General features: G+C 46.4%; 3 protein-coding genes across 11 annotated transcripts; 2 read left to right on the top strand and 1 right to left on the bottom strand.

Moving 5' to 3' along the window:
- Positions 1-84: 84 nt before the first annotated feature.
- Positions 85-3,616, top strand: SRSF2 (serine and arginine rich splicing factor 2). 9 transcript variants are annotated; one of them, XR_013929433.1, is made up of 5 exons: positions 85-234; positions 421-814; positions 1,183-1,493; positions 2,574-2,683; positions 3,183-3,616. XR_013929433.1 is itself a non-coding variant. In XM_080395277.1 (4 exons), the coding sequence occupies exons 2-3, from the start codon at positions 453-455 to the stop codon at positions 1,484-1,486; spliced, it is 666 nt and encodes a 221-aa protein (XP_080251403.1). In that variant the 5' UTR covers positions 85-234; positions 421-452; the 3' UTR covers positions 1,487-1,493; positions 2,574-3,616. The 9 variants fall into 9 exon arrangements, 4 of the variants coding, with proteins under 4 accessions (XP_080251403.1, XP_080251404.1, XP_080251401.1 ...); XR_013929434.1 differs by adding an exon at positions 1,839-1,942 and having other exon boundaries at positions 2,574-3,616; XR_013929435.1 differs by having other exon boundaries at positions 1,183-1,942.
- An 821-nt stretch (positions 3,617-4,437) lies between these two features.
- METTL23 (methyltransferase 23, arginine) lies at positions 4,438-6,682 on the bottom strand. Its single transcript, XM_080395266.1, has 5 exons — positions 6,124-6,682; positions 5,844-5,948; positions 5,527-5,764; positions 5,105-5,189; positions 4,438-4,783 (listed from the first exon to the last, which is right to left on the bottom strand). The coding sequence occupies exons 1-5, from the start codon at positions 6,211-6,213 to the stop codon at positions 4,615-4,617; spliced, it is 687 nt and encodes a 228-aa protein (XP_080251392.1). The 5' UTR covers positions 6,214-6,682; the 3' UTR covers positions 4,438-4,614.
- A 105-nt stretch (positions 6,683-6,787) lies between these two features.
- JMJD6 (jumonji domain containing 6, arginine demethylase and lysine hydroxylase) lies at positions 6,788-19,492 on the top strand. The gene is made up of 7 exons (XM_080395206.1): positions 6,788-7,082; positions 7,979-8,367; positions 11,124-11,410; positions 12,739-12,874; positions 12,990-13,128; positions 13,776-13,903; positions 15,548-19,492. Exons 1-7 carry the CDS (start codon positions 6,915-6,917, stop codon positions 15,582-15,584), a joined length of 1,284 nt encoding a protein of 427 aa, XP_080251332.1. The 5' UTR covers positions 6,788-6,914; the 3' UTR covers positions 15,585-19,492.
- The last annotated feature ends 1,160 nt before the right edge of the window (positions 19,493-20,652 follow it).

Raw genomic sequence — 20,652 nt, 5'->3', positions numbered from 1 at the left:
TCCCCGGCCGGTGAGGAGAAAAAAGCCAGCGGCTGCGGAGCGCGAGGCGGGCGGGGCAGAGCGCGCGCCGCGCGGCACTTTCACTTCCGGGTCGCCGTCGGCCATTTTGTGGCGTTAAGTAGGCGCGCGCGGGCGGCGCCCCGCTCATTTCCTCGCGGCAGCGGGCAGGGGCGGCTGTTGCTGGCGCTTCGTCTCCGCTCCGGCCTTAGGCCGCTTCCCGCCCGGATCCCAGAGGTGGGTGCCCGCTCCTCCCTCTCCGCTGAGGACCCCGCGGCGCTTCCCCTATGCCCTGCAGCTCTCCTCCTTGCTGGACTCTGCTGGGCCGCCGCTCCGGCGCCCCCCCTCCGGTGTGAGGCGCCACCCCTCAGGGCCGCGCCGTCTCCTGACTCGCCCCCCTTCCCTCGGGTTTCTTCTCCTCAGCCGCCGCCGCCCCTCGGGGGCTGTTGCCCGCCATGAGCTACGGGCGCCCTCCGCCGGACGTGGAGGGCATGACGTCCCTCAAGGTGGACAACCTGACCTACCGTACGTCCCCGGACACGCTCCGGAGGGTCTTCGAGAAGTACGGCCGTGTGGGCGACGTCTACATCCCCCGGGACCGCTACACCAAGGAGAGCCGCGGTTTCGCCTTCGTCCGTTTCCACGACAAACGCGACGCCGAGGACGCGATGGACGCGATGGACGGGGCCGTGCTGGATGGCCGCGAGCTGCGCGTGCAGATGGCCCGCTACGGCCGCCCCCCCGACTCGCACCATAGCCGGCGGGGGCCGCCGCCGCGCCGCTACGGGAGCAGTGGCTACGGCCGCCGCAGCCGCAGGTAAGCGTCGGGCAGGCTGCGAGGGGGAGTGGAGCTTCAGTAATAAAGCAGGGAACACAGGGCTTAGGCACGCACCCGCTCGGCGGGGCCGCTTGGTTTTGTTTCCTTTTCCGAGGGAGTTTAGTGGTGGGGTCGGAGGGGAGAGTAGGCCGTTAGTAGCAAAGGCACGTGGAGTTCCCTCGGAGCGGAAGGGTTTCGCCCTGTAGTACGTTTAGCCCCCGGCCACTCACTCTGAACAATGGCGCCCTCTTAACACTCATATTCTTGCCCACGTGGGTCCCGTTCCGCCTTCTCTGTCCCAAAGTAGTCGTTGAAGTGTTCAACTTCTAACGTCCTTTTTTATTTTACTTCTTCCTGGTGTGTTCTAGCCCTAGAAGACGCCGTCGCAGCCGGTCTAGAAGCAGGAGCCGCTCTAGATCCCGCAGTCGGTCCCGCTACAGTCGATCCAAATCCCGGTCTCGCACACGCTCTCGGTCTCGCTCCACCTCGAAGTCCAGGTCTGCCAGGAGATCCAAGTCAAAGTCCTCATCTGTCTCCAGATCCCGGTCCAGGTCTAGATCCCGGTCCAGATCTAGAAGCCCTCCCCCTGCCTCAAAGAGGGAATCCAACTCTAGATCCAGGTCTAAGAGCCCTCCCAAGTCTCCAGAAGAAGAAGGAGCTGTATCCTCCTAGGAACATGGTAATGTACCTCGGGATCAGCACATGTTGCATGTTACTTTATTATAGCACTTAGATGGGGTGTTGGGTAGTTCTTAGAGTATTAATAGCCTGAAGCAAGTGAATCCTAATGGGGCACATTGTTAGCTGTTTTTTTTTTCTTGAGCAGTGTTTTTTGGTTATTGGTTTAGGGAAATTAATACCGAAGGGCTTTCTACGGAGAAATTTCTTTTTTTTTTACAGAGAAAATGTTTTATTGAAAAATTAATGGCTTGGTTTTAGTAAAATATTGTATGAGACGCAACCTATGATGAAAATGACTATTTCTTACTGTATTTATCCAACATCTGCATTTTCCCCTTTAAAGCTGCGGTCTCCTGTTTGATAAAAGAATATTGGCCAGTATTGCAGATTTTAACTGATTTGGCTGATCCTCCAGGGACCAGTTTCTGTGGGCGTGTATTGGAGCAGGTTTGTCTTTAAATGTTAAAGATACACTATCCTTTTATAATGGAAGATCGGTTCAGTGGCCGTTGTACTGACTGGAGGTAATTGTTCTAGAAAAGTGGCAAATTCCTTGCAACGAGACAACCATGGAAACTAGTTTTTCCTCAAGTCGACACCTTGAAGAGGCATCTAAGGATACACCGGGTGGGGAAAGGATAGTGTGTCTTTAACCCTTCAAACTGTTTGGTCCTATTTTTAAAAGGAAAGGGCCTAAGCTAGGTGTGGAGTTAGATAATTGTAGCAAAATTAGTCACATTTTCTGTTTTGAATGCTAATTAGAGTTTAATTATTTATGAAGTATTAGTTTTAAAACTTTTATATAACTTTTAATAATCTGTTGTTGAACAGGCTGAAGTTAATGGTGGTTTGATCTACAGCCTGATGTTTATTCTTTAAATATTTTGACAGAACCTTGTATTTGGCCTCTGAAGTAAAGCAACACATGGGGGGAGGTGGAACATAATGGAAATTCCTAAAACTTAATTAAATTAGGCAAAGCCAGTTGAAACACAACTAGAATTATACCTGAAGTCATCCACACACCCAAAAGAGACAAGGTAGAAACCTGGCTGAACTTTTTTTTCTTCAAACCTAGATGCATCAGCTAAATGAGAGTCTACATAAAGGACGCCTTTGGGGGGAAAAGATCGCTTGAGTCTTCAGTCCATTGGAGAGACCCCTGGCGAGCAACCAGCTGTTGAAAAGGTTATTTTGTAACATTTTGTCTAACTTTTTACTTGTTTAAGTTGCGCCTCAAGTGGCAGATTTTACATTTTATGTGCCATTTTGTTGCTGTTATTCAAATTTCTTGTAATTTAGTGAAGTGAACGACTACAGATTTCATTATTGGCTTGGATATTTGAGGTAAAACTTCATTTTTGTTTATATAGTGCTGACTTTTATTTGAAATTAAAACTGATGATAACTTGCTGCTTCCAGTTTCATACTGAGGAAACATGCAGCCACTATATGCCGAGTAGCTAACTCTGTCAAAGTATCCTCAATTTTGTTTTCATTCCTTAAATAAAATTTTGCAAAACTTCAATTTGAAACTTAACTGTAAATGCTTTTTTTTACTTTGAATTCAAATAGTATCTTCAAATTCAAATTGGTAGAAATCTTTTCAGGTGACAGTTGATATTTGAAAGGATTGTTTTATCAGACTCAATTCTAATCTCTTCTCTTATGTATTTTTGTGCACTAGGCGCAGTTGTGTAGCAGTTGAGTAATGCTGGTTAGCTGTTAAGGTGGCGTGTTGCAGTGCAGAGTGCTTGGCTGTTTCCTGTTTTCTCCTGATTGCTCCTGTGTAACGATGCCTTGTCGTGCAGAAACAAATGGCTGTCCAGTTAATTAAAATGCCTGACAACTGCACTTCCAGTCACCCGGGCCTTGCGTAAAAATAATGGAGCATACAGTGAGCACATCTAGCTGATGATATACACACCTTATTTTTTCCAGAATGGTAAAACTTACCAACCTACATATATGAACTTACATAGAGAAATGTAATGTTAAGAAAAGAAATGGTTCATTCCTTTGTAAGTACTGATTGGTGTATCTTTTGCTTAAGACATTCTGTACTATACCCACTGTCTCTGTAGTTAAAATTAAACATTTTTCTGTGTTAACTTTTCTCAACTTAATGTCCGAGTCAGCTTATTTTTGGCTTGAAAAGATTTCTGCAATTTTATTGTCAATGTTTAACTTCTGTATAGTAACTGAATGCATTCTACTGCTTATGAATTTTATCCACTGGGGTTGCTTTTAAATTTCTATGGGCAAACTTGTGTTGCGACTAACCCAAATCTTGTATGGAGAGTATTGCACACCAGACTAAACAGATTCAGACAGGTCCGCTGGATGTTATGGAAGATATACACTGAGTAGTATGAATTGTTTGCTGTGTGCTTGCCCTGATTCAACAGGCCTGCTGCTTGATGGTAGCTAATCTTACAGTGATGATTTTTTTTCCTTGATTTGGATACCAAATGAAATGTATACTTCAACCATCATGTGTCAAGGGTTACTGTATTGCTTTGTTAACTTTATGCATGTATGTTAAATGGGAATGGAAACATCTGACTACTTGCAATCTGGCTTGATTGAGGATTAAAAGTACTTTTCTATAAATTGAGAAAACAGTTTGTATGTTCCAGGACTGCATGGTCAGTGGCAGTCTATGCAGATTCCTTCAAAAACGAAGGGGCTGGCTTTTGTATATGAATCTTTGGGAAAGAGCCTCAGTCCTGGGAAACAGATTTTTATGGGGATATTTTTTTATCTTGAAAGAGTGCAGTTAACTTTTCTTCATAGCTGAAGTTGTGTATTTTAAGTTGGATCTTGTGGATTGTCAGGTTCTTAAGCTATGTTGTGTAGTGGCTTACATAATGGAATTGAGTCTTTGAACTACTTACTACATGGTCTTTGGGGAGGAGCACAAATTTCTCAAAAGCCATAGCTGAACAATCAAACAGCTTTATTTTTACAATGCATGTTTCAAGAATTATTGCTAAGGCGATCTGCTTCCCAAAAAATTATGCATGAGGTTTGCTGTAAACAGGATTGTTTTCTGCAGATCCATGCAACAGTAAACAGTTAAGTATCATCTTGTATTGGAACCAACAAGTGGAATAAACTTAAGTACCATCTGATTGTGCCAGTGAGATGATCATCATTTCAATTGTGTGTCTTCCTGGTAGAGAAGAGCTTGCCAAGTGCTCTTTGTCTGCACTGAATGAATGTAAGGGAACGTGGGTGTTCTTCAGTTTCCATTTGCAGAGCAAGGCTTCGATAGACCAGTCAGCACTGGGGGAGGAAATACCAGTGTGTGAACACAAGTTTGTAACTTCTGCAGTAATTACAGGAGATTGTCACCAAACTTAAATGCAACAGTTCACAAGACTGAGTTTGTAACAGTTTTCTAGCCAACAGTAAACTGGTGGTTCTTGGATTATTTTCTGGTCTGGTTGCTTCTGTCTGCTCCCCCTAGGATTTACTCTACTAATCACAATCTGCAATGAATGTTTCTGGAATGCAGTGGTGCCTCCCAAGAAGTTAATGCTCTTTTAAGAGCTAAGATGGGGAGACAGGACTTAAGATTCAGGTCTTAAATATGCAAAAGTTTACCTCCGGACTTGATAAGTAGTCCAGAATTGAGCTTGTGGATTCTTTCCCAGCAAGAAGTAAACTGTAGTTAAAATATCTTCAAAATCTGTAGTTTGGGGGAAATGAAGCAGTCTTGGTTAGTCTCTAGATACCAGGTATAGTTAAATATGCCTGGTGATATGAAACACTAAAAATCAATACAAGACTTGACCGCTTATGAGAGATGTGAGAAGCATGGCCTTCAGGGGTTAGCTGGTTAGTCCATTTTCTACATGTACCCTCTGGTGGTGTTTATAGCTGTTACCCCAAGAATTGCAAGTTCGATAGCACAGTACTGCCACAAAGGCTGTCACCTGGTATCTTGACAGTGTTCCCTGTACTGCTTGGATGTGAAGTCCTTCTAGTTTGTCACAAATCGAAGATAGCTGAGAGTATTAACATACCTTTTGGGTCAAAGAAGACATCCGATCCTAAGATAATGTCTACAGGAGCAAGTGAGAGCAGCTGGGGTGACAGCCGCCCCCACGTGAGCCCTATGACAGGTACGTGGGGCAAGTCGTTCATCAGGCAGCTGCGCCGGCAGCTCTGCAGGCAGCAAGGCAGCTCCTCGTTGTCGGACAGGATCACCTCGGCCCCACACTTGGCAGCCACCACACCGGGGAGGCTCACGCCTGCACCGACCTGAAACCACAGCCCGGTGAAAGGGACCGAAGCGGGGATGCGTCCCCTGCGGCTAGAGACAGGGCGTGCCGCGGGGTACCTCTAGCACTCGCTTGCCGGGCAGGCTCCTCCTGTGGGCCCAGAGGTACTGGGCCAGCACCACGGCGCAGGGCCACACGTACATCCCGTACTGCGAGTCCAGCACCTGAAACACACCGGGCGCCGCGCTGGGAAGGTGGGTCCTGCTCTGCCACTGAGACGGGTGCACCGCCGGCCCGGTGCTCCAGGGATGGGGTGCCCGGGGGATGGGGTGCCCAGGAAAGGCGGTGCCGCGGGGAATCGGGTGCCCCGCAGGATGGGGTGCCCGGGGGAGGCGGTACCTGGGGGATGCGCAGCGCCAGCACCTCCGGCCCCTCCGCGAAGCGGTAGCACCGCACGCTGCCCCGCCGCTGCCGCCGCGCCTCCCCCATGGCCGCGCCGCCGCCCAATCGCTGGCGGCCACGTACCCAACCAGGCCGCGCGGGCCAATCGGCGCCCTGGCCGGCCGTGGCGTCACGCGGCGCGCCGCTGTGGGGGCTGATGGCGGCGGCCCAGAGGCTCACCGCGCGGCCTGGCCCGCCGCTCCCAGCCGTCTCCGCCCAGTGCCGTGGTTAAACCGGGCCCTTCCCGCCCGCGCTGGTGCCCTGGCGAGGCAGTGGCAGTACGGGCGGTTCGGTGCCGTGAGGGGCACCGCGTCAGCCCCGCACGAAAACTGGCTGGCACGCGGTCGGTTCGCCGTCTTCAGGGCAGCGGCGGGGGCGGAGCGCGGGCCCGCTGGGGGAAGGGGAGAAGCGGCGGGGAGTTCCCGGGGCTACTCCAGCAGCGAGCGAGCGCGGGGCAGCGCGGCCGAGGGCGACCAGCACTAGCGCTCCCTCCCTCTCACCCTCAGCACCCTTCCTCCCAACATGGCGGCGCAGCCGCCCCTCTTCCTCGCCTCGACCAATCAGCGCCGGAGGTTGGGCGAGGCGCGGCAGAAGACGGCGGAGCAGCGAGCCAATAGGAGGGCGGCGGGGGCAGAGCCGCGGCGACAGCGGCGGCAAGGGGGTGAAATTTCTCGAAGGTGCGGCGGGTGCGCCGGGGCCGGGCCGGGCGCGGGGCGAGGTCTGGGGAGCGCCGGGGGCAGCGGTGGCGGATGGTGACGGTCCCCAACGCTGCCGCCGACACCGCCGCCATGAATCATAAGAGCAAGAAGCGGATCCGTGAGGCGAAGCGCAGCGCCCGGCCCGAGCTGAAGGACTCGCTGGATTGGACCCGCCACAACTACTGCGAGACCTTCCCCCTCAGCCCTGCCGCCTGCAAGGTGCGCCCCGGGCGCCGCCCCGCCGCGCCTGAGGGGGAGTGGGGGACGGGTGAGGGGCTGAGGGGAGTGGGGCGGACCTGAGGGGAATGGGGGGGGGGTGTGCCTGAGTGGGTCCTGAGGGAAAGGGAGAGGCCTGAGGGGAAGTGGAGGGGAGAGGGGCGACTGAGGGGGTCGTGAGGGGAATGGGGGTGGTGACTGACGGGGACCTGAGGGGAAGAAGGAGGGAGGAGTCTCGAGGGGAATCGGAGGGTGCCTGAGGGGAAGGAGGAGGCTTGAAGGGAATGGAGGTGGTGACTGAGGGGTTTCAGAGGGGAAGGGGGAGGCCTGAGGGGAATCGGGGTGCTGACTAGGGGGTTCCTGAGGGGAAGGGGGAAAAGGCCGCTTTCTTGTGGCCGGGATTGCCGCAGGGCTGGCAGGGCTCCCTGGGGTTGCTGGGGTGGAGACCCCGAAGGAGAGGATTAGGGCGGGGAGGGGGAGGCCAAGCAGCATCCGCGGTTTTTCCTTCTCCGGTGCAGGGCCCCGCCAGGGTGGGATGGGCACCCTCAGTGCCGGAGTGCCCACGTAATTCCCAGGCACCTTCTCCGGGGTTGGCGAGGGGGGTGAGATGCAGTAGGGGGTGTGTAGCCGAAAGGGCAGGGCGGGTGGCCTCGCCGTCTGGAGAATTAACTCGGTGGGGAGTGCCCAGCTGCTGATGTTGATGGTGTGCACAAGGAGCGGGGCATGCGAAATAGAACTGCAGCCTCGGGGAGCTTAAAATAATATGTAGGCTGCTTAATACCCTCGTGGGGTATTGCAAAGTACGAGTGCAAAGCTTCTCCACACAAACTTAGAAAGCACTGTTCTAGGCCGTTAGTCTGTCCTAATATCTGTTCTGTATTCTGCTCTTGGTTTCACAGGATAACGTGGAGAGGGCAGATGCACTCCAGTTAACAGTGGATGAATTTGTTGAGCGTTATGAAAAACCTTACAAGCCTGTAGTCCTGCTGAATGCTCAGGCTGGCTGGTCTGCCCAGGAGAAGTGGACTCTGGAACGGCTGAAGCGCAAGTATAGGAACCAGAAGTTCAAATGTGGGGAGGACAATGACGGTTATTCTGTGAAGATGAAGATGAAATACTACATAGAGTATATGGAAACCACACGTGATGACAGCCCACTCTACATCTTTGACAGCAGTTATGGAGAGCATCCCAAGCGCAGGAAACTCCTGGAGGACTACAAAGTACCCAAATTCTTCACTGATGATCTCTTCCAGTATGCAGGGGAGAAACGAAGGCCACCTTACAGGTACAGTACAGCGACACCAAGATAAGACTAGGTATTTTCCATCTCATTAGCTATTCCTAAATAGGTACGATTGTCTTATATAAAACAAAGTGCTAGTTTTACATCCGCTCTTTCAAAATGAGTGTACATCCATAACCCCGAGAGGGGGAAGGGCAGATTTGTGTATCACAATTTCTGATTTTGTCACCAGCATTGCTATGGGTTTATGGTTTGGTGGTTGGGGTTATTTTTATTTTTTGCGTTTTGTTAAGTCAGTTTACCGTATTTCTTAGATTTAAAAATAACTTAGTTACTGAAAGTTATGAAGATTAATTTCTTGCTCTGTATGCCTTCTGGCTTTCAAATCTTAAGTACCTGAGGACTAGCTCCTGGGTTGTACACCAGTGGCTTATGTACAGTCTGGAATTTTGTTTAATTATAAGTCAGTTCTTGTAAGGTAAATATCTTAAGCTAGATTAGTATGAAGTGTGGAGACTAGTTATTAACTCCCCTTCAGATGATTTTGAGAGAAAATGATATTTCACCTCTGTGTAGTCTTTTGAACTCCTTTTTTGCGTCTGATTGGAAAAAGGTTGAGATGACACTTCACCCCTGAGTCCATATGCAACAACTTTGTATTTGCGCTGTTAGAGACAAAACAATTTTCTGCCTGTGTTAATGTAACACTTAATAGCAGTACACGCATAACGTGAGCCCTCCAAAGTAATTAAAATCTTTACAGTGACATTATAATTGTCAGAGAATGCCTTGCCCTTCAAGTGGCATGAGGCTGTGATGGGGGGGAAGTTAAAATGAAATAGAACAAGTGATGAATAATGGTGCTCTTCTCTGTGCTCTCTCGCATGTCTGTAGTCCAGTTGTGCTTTAGCAGGAGTGAAGCAGGAAACTAATCTGTTAAAAGACCACTGAAGTAGGTGGTGTTAACACTGTTACAGTGTTGTAACAGACCCTTTTTATAATTCATTTCTAGGAAGAATGTACAATATTGTGATAAAATGCAAAAGCACACCAGGTGTAGCCTCTAGTAGAAACTGAATACACTTAGAGAACTGGGAATCATTTATCTTTATAGATAAACCAGATAATCTGGTTGTGACTCACTTATATTGCTGTCTACCCCACACCCTCCCCACCTACAGGCACATGCTGAGCTCCTTACTTGTGATCTTGCTATTCGAAGTTCTTGTAGTTTGAGAGATGAGTGATGCAAGAGAGCACACTGATGCCTCCTAGAGTTAGGGATTTCATCTAGATACAGAAACTGATGAAGACTATCCAGTAGTTTAAGAGCATAATGGAAAATCCATCAGGAAGTGGTGCTTTCTAATCACATGATCAGGATATGAACTGTACAGATTGACCTCTGGATTGAAAGGTCTGTGACAGCATGTAGATCTTAAAATAAGAACACAAGCTGTTTAGAGCATCTTTATTTGATTTGTTCCTTTTTAAATAAAGGCGGTAATTTTTTGAAGCTATTTACTGAACCAACTATTGGGGGGGTGTATTTTAAATTGAAGTTACAGGTTGTGAGGTTTTTAATGGTAAATTTGATGTCTTGTGGCAAACTAGGTTATGTTCATTGTAAATTAAGCACCTGGAGGAAGATGCTGGTAAATGATAGCCTTGCTAAATAAGGGTTTTTAAATCTTCTGCATGTGTAATTCAGGTTATAGTTAGAAAAAATGGTATTGAACAGTGCATCCGTCTGTGTACCAGACAGATCTTTATGTGTGTAATTTCTTCTGACTTCTTAGTGAAAGCTTTGGCTGTTCTGTTTGTGGTTTAATTAGCTTTCTAAGGCTAATATGAATCTAAAGACTGAATTGACAATGGAAGTGACAGACACCTGCTTATTTACGTTTATATGGCTCCTTTGTGAAGTAGGAAGAGCACAGCTTGGTAACCAGACTTAAAGGCCTACAATTGGTGCTAGCAAATGATACTTGAAAACAGCTTAATTTGCACCTGCATTGGAAAGGGGTGATGGAGAGCTTGCAATGTTTCCTGAACCTTTGAACTCCTTGCTCGGTATCCCCTGCCTGTCAGCCATGCAGTTAAAGTCTGTTGTTAAGCATGTATAGTAGATAAAGTTCTCCACTGGGAGAAGTAAACCTTGCAAACAGGGAATGAGAATATACACACCAAATCCTGAATGGTCACTGGAGAATAAGCTCCATCTAGTTAAATGTTAAAATGAAAAGCCTGTTTAAGTGAACAGAAGGCACAGAGAGAGGCCACAGTTGCATAACTTTGCTCAATTCCTTACTTGTATTGGTGTTTGTTAGTTTCTCATTGTTCTGTGGTTCTGGATCTCTTTGAGTAGCAAATTTTAGAAAACCATAGGATTAGGAGAATCCTCCTGCATAGTAAGAATCTTAATGCAGGCTGTTGTGTTTCAATCATTCATAAACTTTAAAATCACTATATATTTTATTGACAAGCTGTTTAAAACAAAATACAACTGTGAAATATAAAAAGCTATCTTTGCTTTCTTGTCCCAGAGTCATTCCTGTCCCAGTTCATGTTGTTTTTTAGGTTAAGCACATGTTGCATCTTTTTGCTATAGTGTGAGCCTAACAATCTCAAGAAGGTAAATGAATGAACAGTAACTACCTTGATTTCTAACTGTATGTAAAATTAACTGTATGTAAAATTAACAGCTGTAATTTTCTGTCTAATAGGAAGAAAAGAGAAGGTAGCTACTTGCTTGCTCTGACTAAAAGATTATTTTATTCCCCCCACCCCCCATGCAGATGGTTTGTGATGGGCCCACCTCGTTCTGGAACAGGAATTCACATCGATCCCTTGGGAACTAGTGCGTGGAATGCCTTAGTCCAGGGACATAAGCGCTGGTGCCTGTTCCCTACCAGCACTCCCAGAGAGCTGATCAAAGTGACGCGAGAAGAGGGAGGGAACCAGCAGGATGAGGCTATCACTTGGTTCAGTGTTATCTACCCTAGGACACAGCTCCCCACCTGGCCCCCTGAATTCAAACCCCTGGAAATTTTACAGAAACCAGGCGAGACAGTCTTCGTGCCGGGTATGTACGGATCTCTCCAGTACGGAAATCTGGGAGGGAGAAGCATTTTTTTAACATTTGTGTGTGGTAGAGATGAAGAGAATATTTCAGCTTTGTTATCTGGTCCGTCTCTTACAAAAGAAAGTATTCTGACCTGTTTCAAAAGGAATATATATATTGTGATATGCGTTTCGAGACTATTCAGTTATTTTCTGAATGGCTTGTAGCATAGGATTGCAGGTTGTATGGATGACAAAACAAATGGGACCTGAGTTGCAGCATTGCAGGAATGTGATCCTGAACTAAATTGCATAATAGGAAACTGTCAAGGCATAAAATAATAAGTATTTGAGCACTAGTTACTCTTAGACAAAAACGTTTTGAATTTATATATGCTGAAGCAAATTCATGACTGAATTTTGTAGCCTGGGTAGTCTGACTGCATATTAATTTGTCTTAGTTGTGGGAAAAGAACTACTTAAAAGCACCAACACCTTCCACCCACCTCTCTGTGGTTATGCTTCATCTTGCATTTGAAAGCAAAAGCTAAAGAAAGATCTGATGAAGATGCCATTCTCTTTGGGTGGCTACGCACTGTGCGTCCATTGTAACTGAGAGGTGAGATGGCTGGTGGATAAAGCAGGTGAGTTCAGTGGCAAATTGTAACTTCTAAATGTTGCATCGTTTTTGTGCAGCATGGCCCATAGCTTCTGTCCATATGGCTGATCTCATACATACATACAGCTGACATCATGTTTGAAGAGTGCCTTGTGATTGTCTTGGCACTTACTAGTGACTCCTCAGTTACCTTCTGTTAAGATTTTTAGCTGTTGGGTTTCATTATACCGTTTCCTTAGTCTTTTTATGAGGTTATAAGTGGGTAGTAAGAACACCACTGTCTATTTTTATACTGTGTGGGGAAACAATTTTATATCTATTTTTAAATGAAAGGTTAGTCTGTAGTCATAAGAACCTTACTAAATCAGCATGGAAAGGGCTCTCCAGCTTAACAGAAAGGGTCTCTGTGCAGTCTGGGTTACAATGGCTCTTGCTATTAAATGAGCTGTCAGTAGCCAGTGTGCTGCTGTCAAGTCAGATCTCGTTACTGTTTGTGAGCTGGATAATTTGGTCAGAGCATTGAGTAGCAGTCTTTTGTAACAAGAACCTGTAAAGCATTGGAGCAAATGCCAAAATAAGACTGAGGAAAGATGACATGGTGGCATCCTCACCTGGCTTTGGACAAAAAGGTCCAATTTCCACCTGTGCTATGGGAAAAGTGTTCACAACTGTTCTTGAACTTGCTTTCTGCTGTGTAGACAGAAACGGTCATTGGTGTTGTATGTTTATAGGTGGCTGGTGGCATGTAGTTCTCAATCTTGACACAACCATTGCCATCACGCAAAACTTTGCCAGCTGTACCAACTTCCCTGTGGTGTGGCACAAGACAGTAAGAGGGAGACCCAAATTGTCACGGAAGTGGTACAGGTGAGAGATTTAGTAGCTTTCTTTTCATATTCTCTATTTAAAACAAAAATACCCTGTTCATTTATGTGTAGTGTTACTGTTCAAAGGCTGACTCTGAAATTTCAACTGTATTCAGGATCCTAAAGCAGGAACATCCTGACCTGGCAGCCTTGGCTGATTCAGTTGACCTGCAAGAATCTACTGGTATTGCTTCCGATAGTTCTAGTGATTCTTCGAGTTCCTCAAGTTCCAGCTCCTCAGACTCTGATTCAGAGGTAATGCTTTTTACTACAGTAGGTCATCCATATCCTGCATTTGGATCGTTTTTTTTCCATACCTGATCATGGTCCTCATCCTAATATTCTTGTCTTAAGGAAAAAATTGATAGAAAGCAACTAAACAGATCCACATGGCGGAGGAACCTTTGGTTCTGTTTGGTGAAGCCCCTCTTTGTATTTTTAAATGAATTCAGTTTGTCTGATCTTTATATGTATTGTAATAAATCTGTCACTCAGCTAAGCCATGCTTGTGTAAAATGGCTGCAAAATTAATGTTTTTAAAAATGGGGAGGGGGAACAAGATCCAAAACAGACTGTCAATTATGACAGTGGACTTTTCTAGGCACCCAAGTCCTTCAGAAGGTATGGATTCTGCTCTCGGAAAATTAAGTCCTTCTAGGAGCCAGAAGGAACACACTCATTGTCTTGCCCCGAGCCAACTTAGTAATGAAATCGAAGAATGTACCTGTTCCTGATTTTTAAACACTTAATTTTAAATTGATTTCATGTGTCTTATCTAAAATAGCACATGCTTTGAATGTTGATTATTCAGGGTTGCTGAGGTAGCTCTTACGGTGAATTACACAGCACAAACAGTTTACTTAAGTTTCTCTGAATTATGGTTTCATCTCTTCATGTTTCAGTGTGACTCTGGCTCTGAGACGGAGGGGATGATGCACCGGAGGAAAAAAAGGAGAACATGCAGCATGATGGGTAATGGTGATACAACTTCCCAGGACGACTGTGTGAGCAAAGAGCGAAGCTCCTCCAGGTGACCTAATGGCAACTGTTGTTTTTAAACAAGCAAAAGGCAATACAAGGCAGAGCTGGCTGACTTCAGATAGGGTGATACATCAGGACAGAGGGATGGCGAGTGAGAGATTCCTTACAAAGCGTAAAGCAGTTGGCCAGTGGTGATATCTTCCCTCCATGAATTATTTTAATTGCTCCACACTGGAAACTAAGATTCTTGATTATTTTTTTAATTAAGTTTTTTATTTATTAAATAAACAGTTTTATTACTTTTCCTAGTTGTCTCTTTTAATAGAGGGAAGTATTTGGTTTTAGTTCTGTTTAATGGGAGAGGTGGGATATTTTAACTGCGCTCTTCAGAGAGCACAAGTGAACAGTAAACAGTTAAAGATGAGGAATGATCAGGCAAGACTCAGGTTTCAATGCTTTGTTGTCCAAATGGAAAACCTTCAAGTAGTTGTAGGGTTTCTCACTGTTGCCTGGATTATTTCAGTTTGGTCCACTGTTTATTTGTTACGGGCAAAATTCATCCCAAACTTCTGTTCACCTTTGGTTTTGGGTGTTTGGGTATTTTTAGGAAGAAAAAAAAAAAAAGCAAGTTGCTAGTCAATCTGGAGGGAGGGAATATTAACGTTTCAGAACCAGCATTAGATACTACTTAGGGTGAAGTTGCCGAGGGAGCCAGTTCTCTGGCCTTGTGAGATTAAAAGCAGTGAAACACTGGGAGTCTGGGAGTATACTGCATGGCGGGACTTAGAAATTCTTTGGTAAATGAAGCATTTTCCTCAGATAGCAGAGACTTGCCAAAAATCTTAAGCAAGCTTCTTGCAGTTTGGTTAACCGATGCTGCTGTATTAGCTGCCTGCCTGCATTCAGCTGCTGTCTAGTTACTGCGCTGTTGGATGCTCCAGGTCTGGCACAGATGCAAGTGCTGTGGTGGCTTACTCTGTGGTCTGCTAAGGAACTACTTGGGGAAGTCCAGATTCCCAGTAACAGGCCTGACTTCCTGGTGTAGGGCACTGCCTGAAGGCCTGTTTGCTCCTGTGTTACCATTTATCTTGCTCTCTTGTTTTCAGGAGTTGCTCATAGCTGAGTACAATTGAATTACAAGTACAGAGCATCATTAAAAAGTGGGAGAGAACCATACTGACTCTTATTTTGCTCTGGAGGCTTTAACAATTTGTTTGTTACAACATTCTCAAATTCTATTTCAGCAGCCAGTGTGACTTCAGGCAGGCAATGAGCAGCAGATCGTAACAAACCTTATTGCAGACCTTGTTTGTTTTGTTGGTTGGTTGGGTTTTTTTTTAAAAGCTGTAAAATGCAGAGCACACATGCAAATGTTCTTCTGAAAATCCCATGTATTTTGTTTGCACTTCAAACTTTGAAATTTATACCTTAAATATTAAAAATTAGCACATTGCTTAGATCACTTGCTTTCCAGGTTTCACTGTTCTTCCTCCTGTACCTTGGTTGTTTCACTCTGTGAGGATGGGTGGCTTTCTGTGATGGATAAATGGATAGAAACAGTTCCAAATGTAAAATGTTACCTAGCTTGTACAATTCTGTAGGAGGTATAAGCATGCAGTTATGCTGTGATCTTGTGTCCCGATATGAGAAGAGTGCTATAGTTGTTGACAGACAGTTGTACTTTTTTTGACAGGATTAGGGAATCCTGTGGAGGCCGCAGCTACCCCTGAGAGATGACATCACTCGCCTAGAGGCAGCTGCCGATCGAAGCTCCATTAGCAGCCAGCCAGCTCTGTTCTGCCCCCTTCTGCTTCTGTTTCTCACAGTCCTTAACTTTTTGTCACTCTTCCTTGATCCAGACCTCCATCTTCATTATGTGCTGTCAAAGGTTGGCTCCTTAATAACTTCTAGGGGAATGCCCCGACTCTACATTATTGTGCAATGCTTTGTCCCCTCTGCGCCCCAAGTGAGTGCACTAATAACCCAGCTCTGGGTAAGGACATGCCAAGTATTTAATGGTTCACGTAACTGGCAAGGAAGACGACGGTCAGTTTTTAAAGAACTCTTTTTAAAACCAGCAGGTAAATGTAAAAACCTGCCTTGCTTTGACACTGTCATATGTTTACATGTTGTCCTGTACACTTGAGGAAAGGAACACCAGCCCTTTTGGCCTGTCTGAACGTCCAGCGGATCTTGCACCAGAACTTCAGGAAGGGAAAGTGGTATGAATGCTCCAGACACTGAAGCAACTTCAGTGGAGGTGACCGCATCTTTCATGGTCTTAATCTACATGCATACATCTAAGGTGCAACACCTTAACCAGCAACAGTCCATTTACTTTTGCTCTGTGTTTGTTATGATGACTGGTAACAAAGATGCACTAGCACCTTGCGATCGGAAACTTGATGGGGCGGGAGAATCCTGGATTTCTTGCACAGCAAAAACTGTGGGGGGAAAAGCCAGCATTTGCCAGTAATTACGATCCTTTAGGTGCAGGCATGATGTTTAGCACGAGGCAACGACTGACAATGTCTGGCTCTGATATAACAGTTGCTGGGCTTTAAATACCGAGCAGTTACAGGGCTGTGGGCTCATTCAGGCCAGTGTGGTTCACATACCTAAATGGCTTTTCTTTGAAGCTGTGAGTTCAGATGTTTCCAGAACTTGCAGTGCCAATTTTAAAGGACTGGGAGGGGGACATATTGTTGTTTTATGCTTTTTAAAAATGCGCTGTGTTGCTTAAGTCTGTGTAGATGCATTTGTGTTATGCTGGGTAAAGCTCTCATCCCCAAGGGATCTGTTGGAGCTGCTGGGTTTTTTTAGCAGGGGCTTGTGCTGGTAGTGTCAGCGAAAGAGGTCTGGCTGGCTGAAGGCGTGCTGCAAGGAAGTGATCCTTCTCTAGCTGAACAGCACAGCCAGAAGCTAGCTGTGTTGGGGTGCTTCCTTGGGTGCTCTCCTGAGACCTAGGAGATAGGTATTCCATCTCACTTCTTTCTTTGGGAGAGAAACCTTGAAAACAGAAGTGGTGTGTGTGCAGTCAACATGCAATAATGCCCAGGCACAGGTAGCAGAATTAAAAAGCAGATTGCAGCCTTAACTGTGACTTTCTTATACATGTTGTGTTTGATGGACCCCAGAACATTTGTTTGTCTGGGTTTTCTGACCTTTATTTTTTAACCTTGTCTCTTCCTATTTAAACACTCTCTTCTTGGAGACCAGGCCATATCCTGTTGTACAAGGGAATCCTAAATATGTTTGTCAGGATTTCTGTTTCTGAATCTTCTGTGCCAGTCACTTTGTGTAGGAGCAGCATGGTGGTGGAAGAATGGAGAGAGGGAAGGTTTTTTGGTACATTATTCAGCTGTCCAGACTCCTGGATTCCCTGTGATAGCCAGGCATAAATGAACACACTTGCTCTGTAGAGTGCTGTAGATTCTTCTGCAGGATTACTTCTTTTTTTCTAAAAAAAAAAAACCAAAAAAGCAACAAACAACAAAAAACTAAACAAAACAAAAACAACTTCTCGAACTCCTGGCATTTCTGGCCAAGGTTGCCTTTTTTCCTGCCCAGTTGAACAGCCTGGGAGCCTGCACAATCTGTATGTCTTCTCAAACAGAGCAGGCTGCAGCTGCTGCCTTTTGGAAGAACATGGGGGCCTGGAGAGGTGTGAAGGCTTAGAGGTCTCAGCTCTGTCATGATGAGAGGTTCCCTCAAAGAACTGTCCACTACCCTCTTCGGTGGCTTGACAGCATGCCAGTAAGATGGCTTATGCTGTAGCTTGCAGTTGCATTTAGCGTGCGTGGTTCGGTTTTTGCAGTCTTAAAATCTTAGATGTGTGTGAAAGCCTGATTGCTGTACTCGGAAAGCTGCACCTCTACCACCAGAAGCACAGTGGGAAGATCCAGAGCAGAGTATTCTTCCGTGCCTATGAGCTCTTCCATGGTGTGAAATAAAACACTTTCAGGTTGAAGCCTGCTTGTTTGACATCCCTTGCAGAAAAGTGGTGTGTTTGAAATGGACTGCAGGCATCATGATACCAGCAATGCTGTACTGACTTCTTCACAAGGCACTTTCTGATCTGAAACAAAGGTGTATCTGTTTAGCTACCTGGGAATCGTGACTCCTAGGATCTCTGGTTCTTCCACTTATGGGCTCTTGCCTCAGCCGAATTGGTGAGCTTCTGTCTTTGTTTTAGTAGATGAGGAAAATACCTACCTCACAGGGGTGTTGTGAGGCTGAAATGTAATTACTGTGTGAGATGCTTTGAAGTCGTCCTCCCACAAAAAGTGTTCCAGACATCCTAAGCAAACTGAGACTTCCTAACCTGGTGTTAGCTTTTTGTAGCAGAAAACATTGGGGATGTTGTTCAGCACCCTTGGCCACATGGTGGTCTTTGGTGGCCCTTCCAGAATTGCTGTGTGGTACATAAATGGTAGCAAAACAAGGCATTTTGTTTTCACCAGAGTTTAACTATTGGCATTTCATGGTCTGCTCTAAACAGGGTGTCCTGCTAGATCAGGATGCTTAAGAACAGGACTAGATTAAATTATCCCTTATCAGGGGGTCAGCTTCACTGGCCTTGACAGAAGGGGGAGAGCTGGTGCTTCCCAGGCCCTCGTTCCAGGCTGGGGGAATGAGGAAGTTAAAAACTGTGCCTGCCTTGTGCCTAGGTGCACGTTTGTGGGAGGCTGAATGGGGAGGGGAGTGGGTTTTGTGCTCTCACTTCTCAGGCTTGTGCTTCTTGGGGCATCCGTGTCTCTTGTCCCATCCCCACCGCTTTTGTGTACTGTAGAGCCCCTGGATGTAGCAGGCCGCTGTGGTCCAGAGCCGATGAGCCCCTCATTTCCTTGAGCCCCAAAGCAGCAGCACTGCCTTGCCTCGGGCCCCGCCAACACTTAGTCAGCCTGCTGGTGTTTTGTGGGCTGCCCTTTTCCCCAGGGACAGGCTTAGAGCCGCGTGCTGGGCTTGGACCATGAGCTTCCTGATTGTACTGTGCATATCTGTGTCAATTGTCCTGCCTGCTCTGGTGAAAGGTAGAGAGATTTGTGAGCTCTGGCCATGCTTTTGAGTCTAGTAACCAATACAGGCTTGTCTGCTGTGACAGTTCAGGAGTAAACAAATAAATACGCCGTCAGAACTGTAGATGTGAACAACAGTGCCAGTCTCTGCACCTGTTCTCTGCACAAGTGCTGGGGGAGCAGGTGATGCTGAGGAAGCGCTGGCATACCTTCCTCCCCTTTCCAGCTCGGCTATGTTGGCTCCAGTTTGTCTTCTCAGTTACATGAAGCTTCTCCAAATGCTTAGGAGAAGGACAGCAACCTCTTTCATAATTAACCTAGACCCTTTTTCTCCCTGAATCCCCAGCCATCGTGGGGCAGGAAGCAAGAGTGTTGACTGAATATGAAATGCCTGTGTGGGCTAATTGTAATGGGAGGGTTTTGGCATCCCCCCTTGCAAAGGGGGGAAGGAAAGAGCTTAACTGATGGATTTGACAGTCACACTGTCGGCTCCAAGCCCTGCCACTGCCGTTAGCTGCTTTTATCACCCCATCCAGCAGAGCTGGGATACTCCTAATTGTCTTGTTCAGATGATTGTGGTTTTGCTTTTTATTTTAAATAAAATCAATTATTTTGCATTATCCTGTTGGCTAGCCACTTTTTTTTTTTTTTTTTTCATATCGTGACCTGGGGAAAGAACCAAACTAAAACTAGAGGTGTATGCCTCTTTCACCAAGTACTGCAGTGTGCTAAATGGGGTTTAGGTAATAGCTATGGGGGTGCTTTGGGGACTTTCTCTAGCTCTTTCTCACACGCTGTGATTAGTATGTCTGTATGGTGGGGTGTGTATTGGAAGCTGCTGGGGCTGTAGTGGCTTTGGGAAAAGGTTTGTGTCAGTAGCTTTTGTTACCAGATTGCTTTTTGCCCCTTCCCTGTCCTCTCCGTGCTGTATTACAAGAAGCGTGTTGTATTTCTCTTGCCACCTCATACTGGTGAGAGGGGTTTTCATCTTCCAGGGGTTGCCTGCTGCTTTCAGCTTAGCTTCTAGATAAGGCGCCCAGTGCAGAGGATTGCTGTGGAAGGGCTGGACTCCGAGCAGGTTGCTGAGCAACCATCCTCCCATACCTGGGAGCTCAGAGAGAGCATCACCTCCAAGGGTGCTCTGGGGTGTCTGGAGCTGCCTCTTAAGGAGTTTGGCTGTGTGGTGGAATGAGGATTGAGAAAGTGGGAAAACTTGTGTATTTTGTTAGTGAGCTTTGTTGAAACGGGTAACTGTAGGTAGATAAGCTGAGTATGGAACAGCAGCCTGGAAGCTTTTGAAATACTTATATTAATATTTTGTAAAAGAAACACCTCAGAGTAAATGGTTTTATGGCAACAGACAGCAAGTTTGCTCGTTTCTGCATAAACCTCTGTCCTTCCCAAACTGATGTAAACACTCTTCTGGTGTCACCTATAAAAATTAAAGGGATTTTTTCCCTCCTTTCCAGTGGCTCTCCAGAAGATCTGCCCCCGTGCCCTGTTTGTGCCTTCTGCTAGGTGCTGTCTAGCTGGATGCAGCCAAGCAGTCACAATTAGCAAACGAGCCCCTGTTCTCTGTGGGTGCTCTGGGCATGTCGATGCTTGGCATTTAAGAAGACCCAAATCCAGAAAACGGTATGAATTGTGGTGGCTGAAAGCTATGTGGAGCCATTGTTTAAATACTTTTATAACATATATCTTCTGCTTTTAATTCCCAAGAGAGGCGATTTTGCATGCTCCCAGCTTCAAGATAATCCAGTTTTTCTTCCTAATTTGCAGG

The sequence above is a fragment of the Falco punctatus genome, assembly GCF_963210335.1.
Source record: "Falco punctatus genome assembly, chromosome: 1".
NCBI classification, from domain to species: domain Eukaryota; kingdom Metazoa; phylum Chordata; class Aves; order Falconiformes; family Falconidae; genus Falco; species Falco punctatus.
This window is presented reverse-complemented; position numbering and strand designations above follow the sequence as displayed.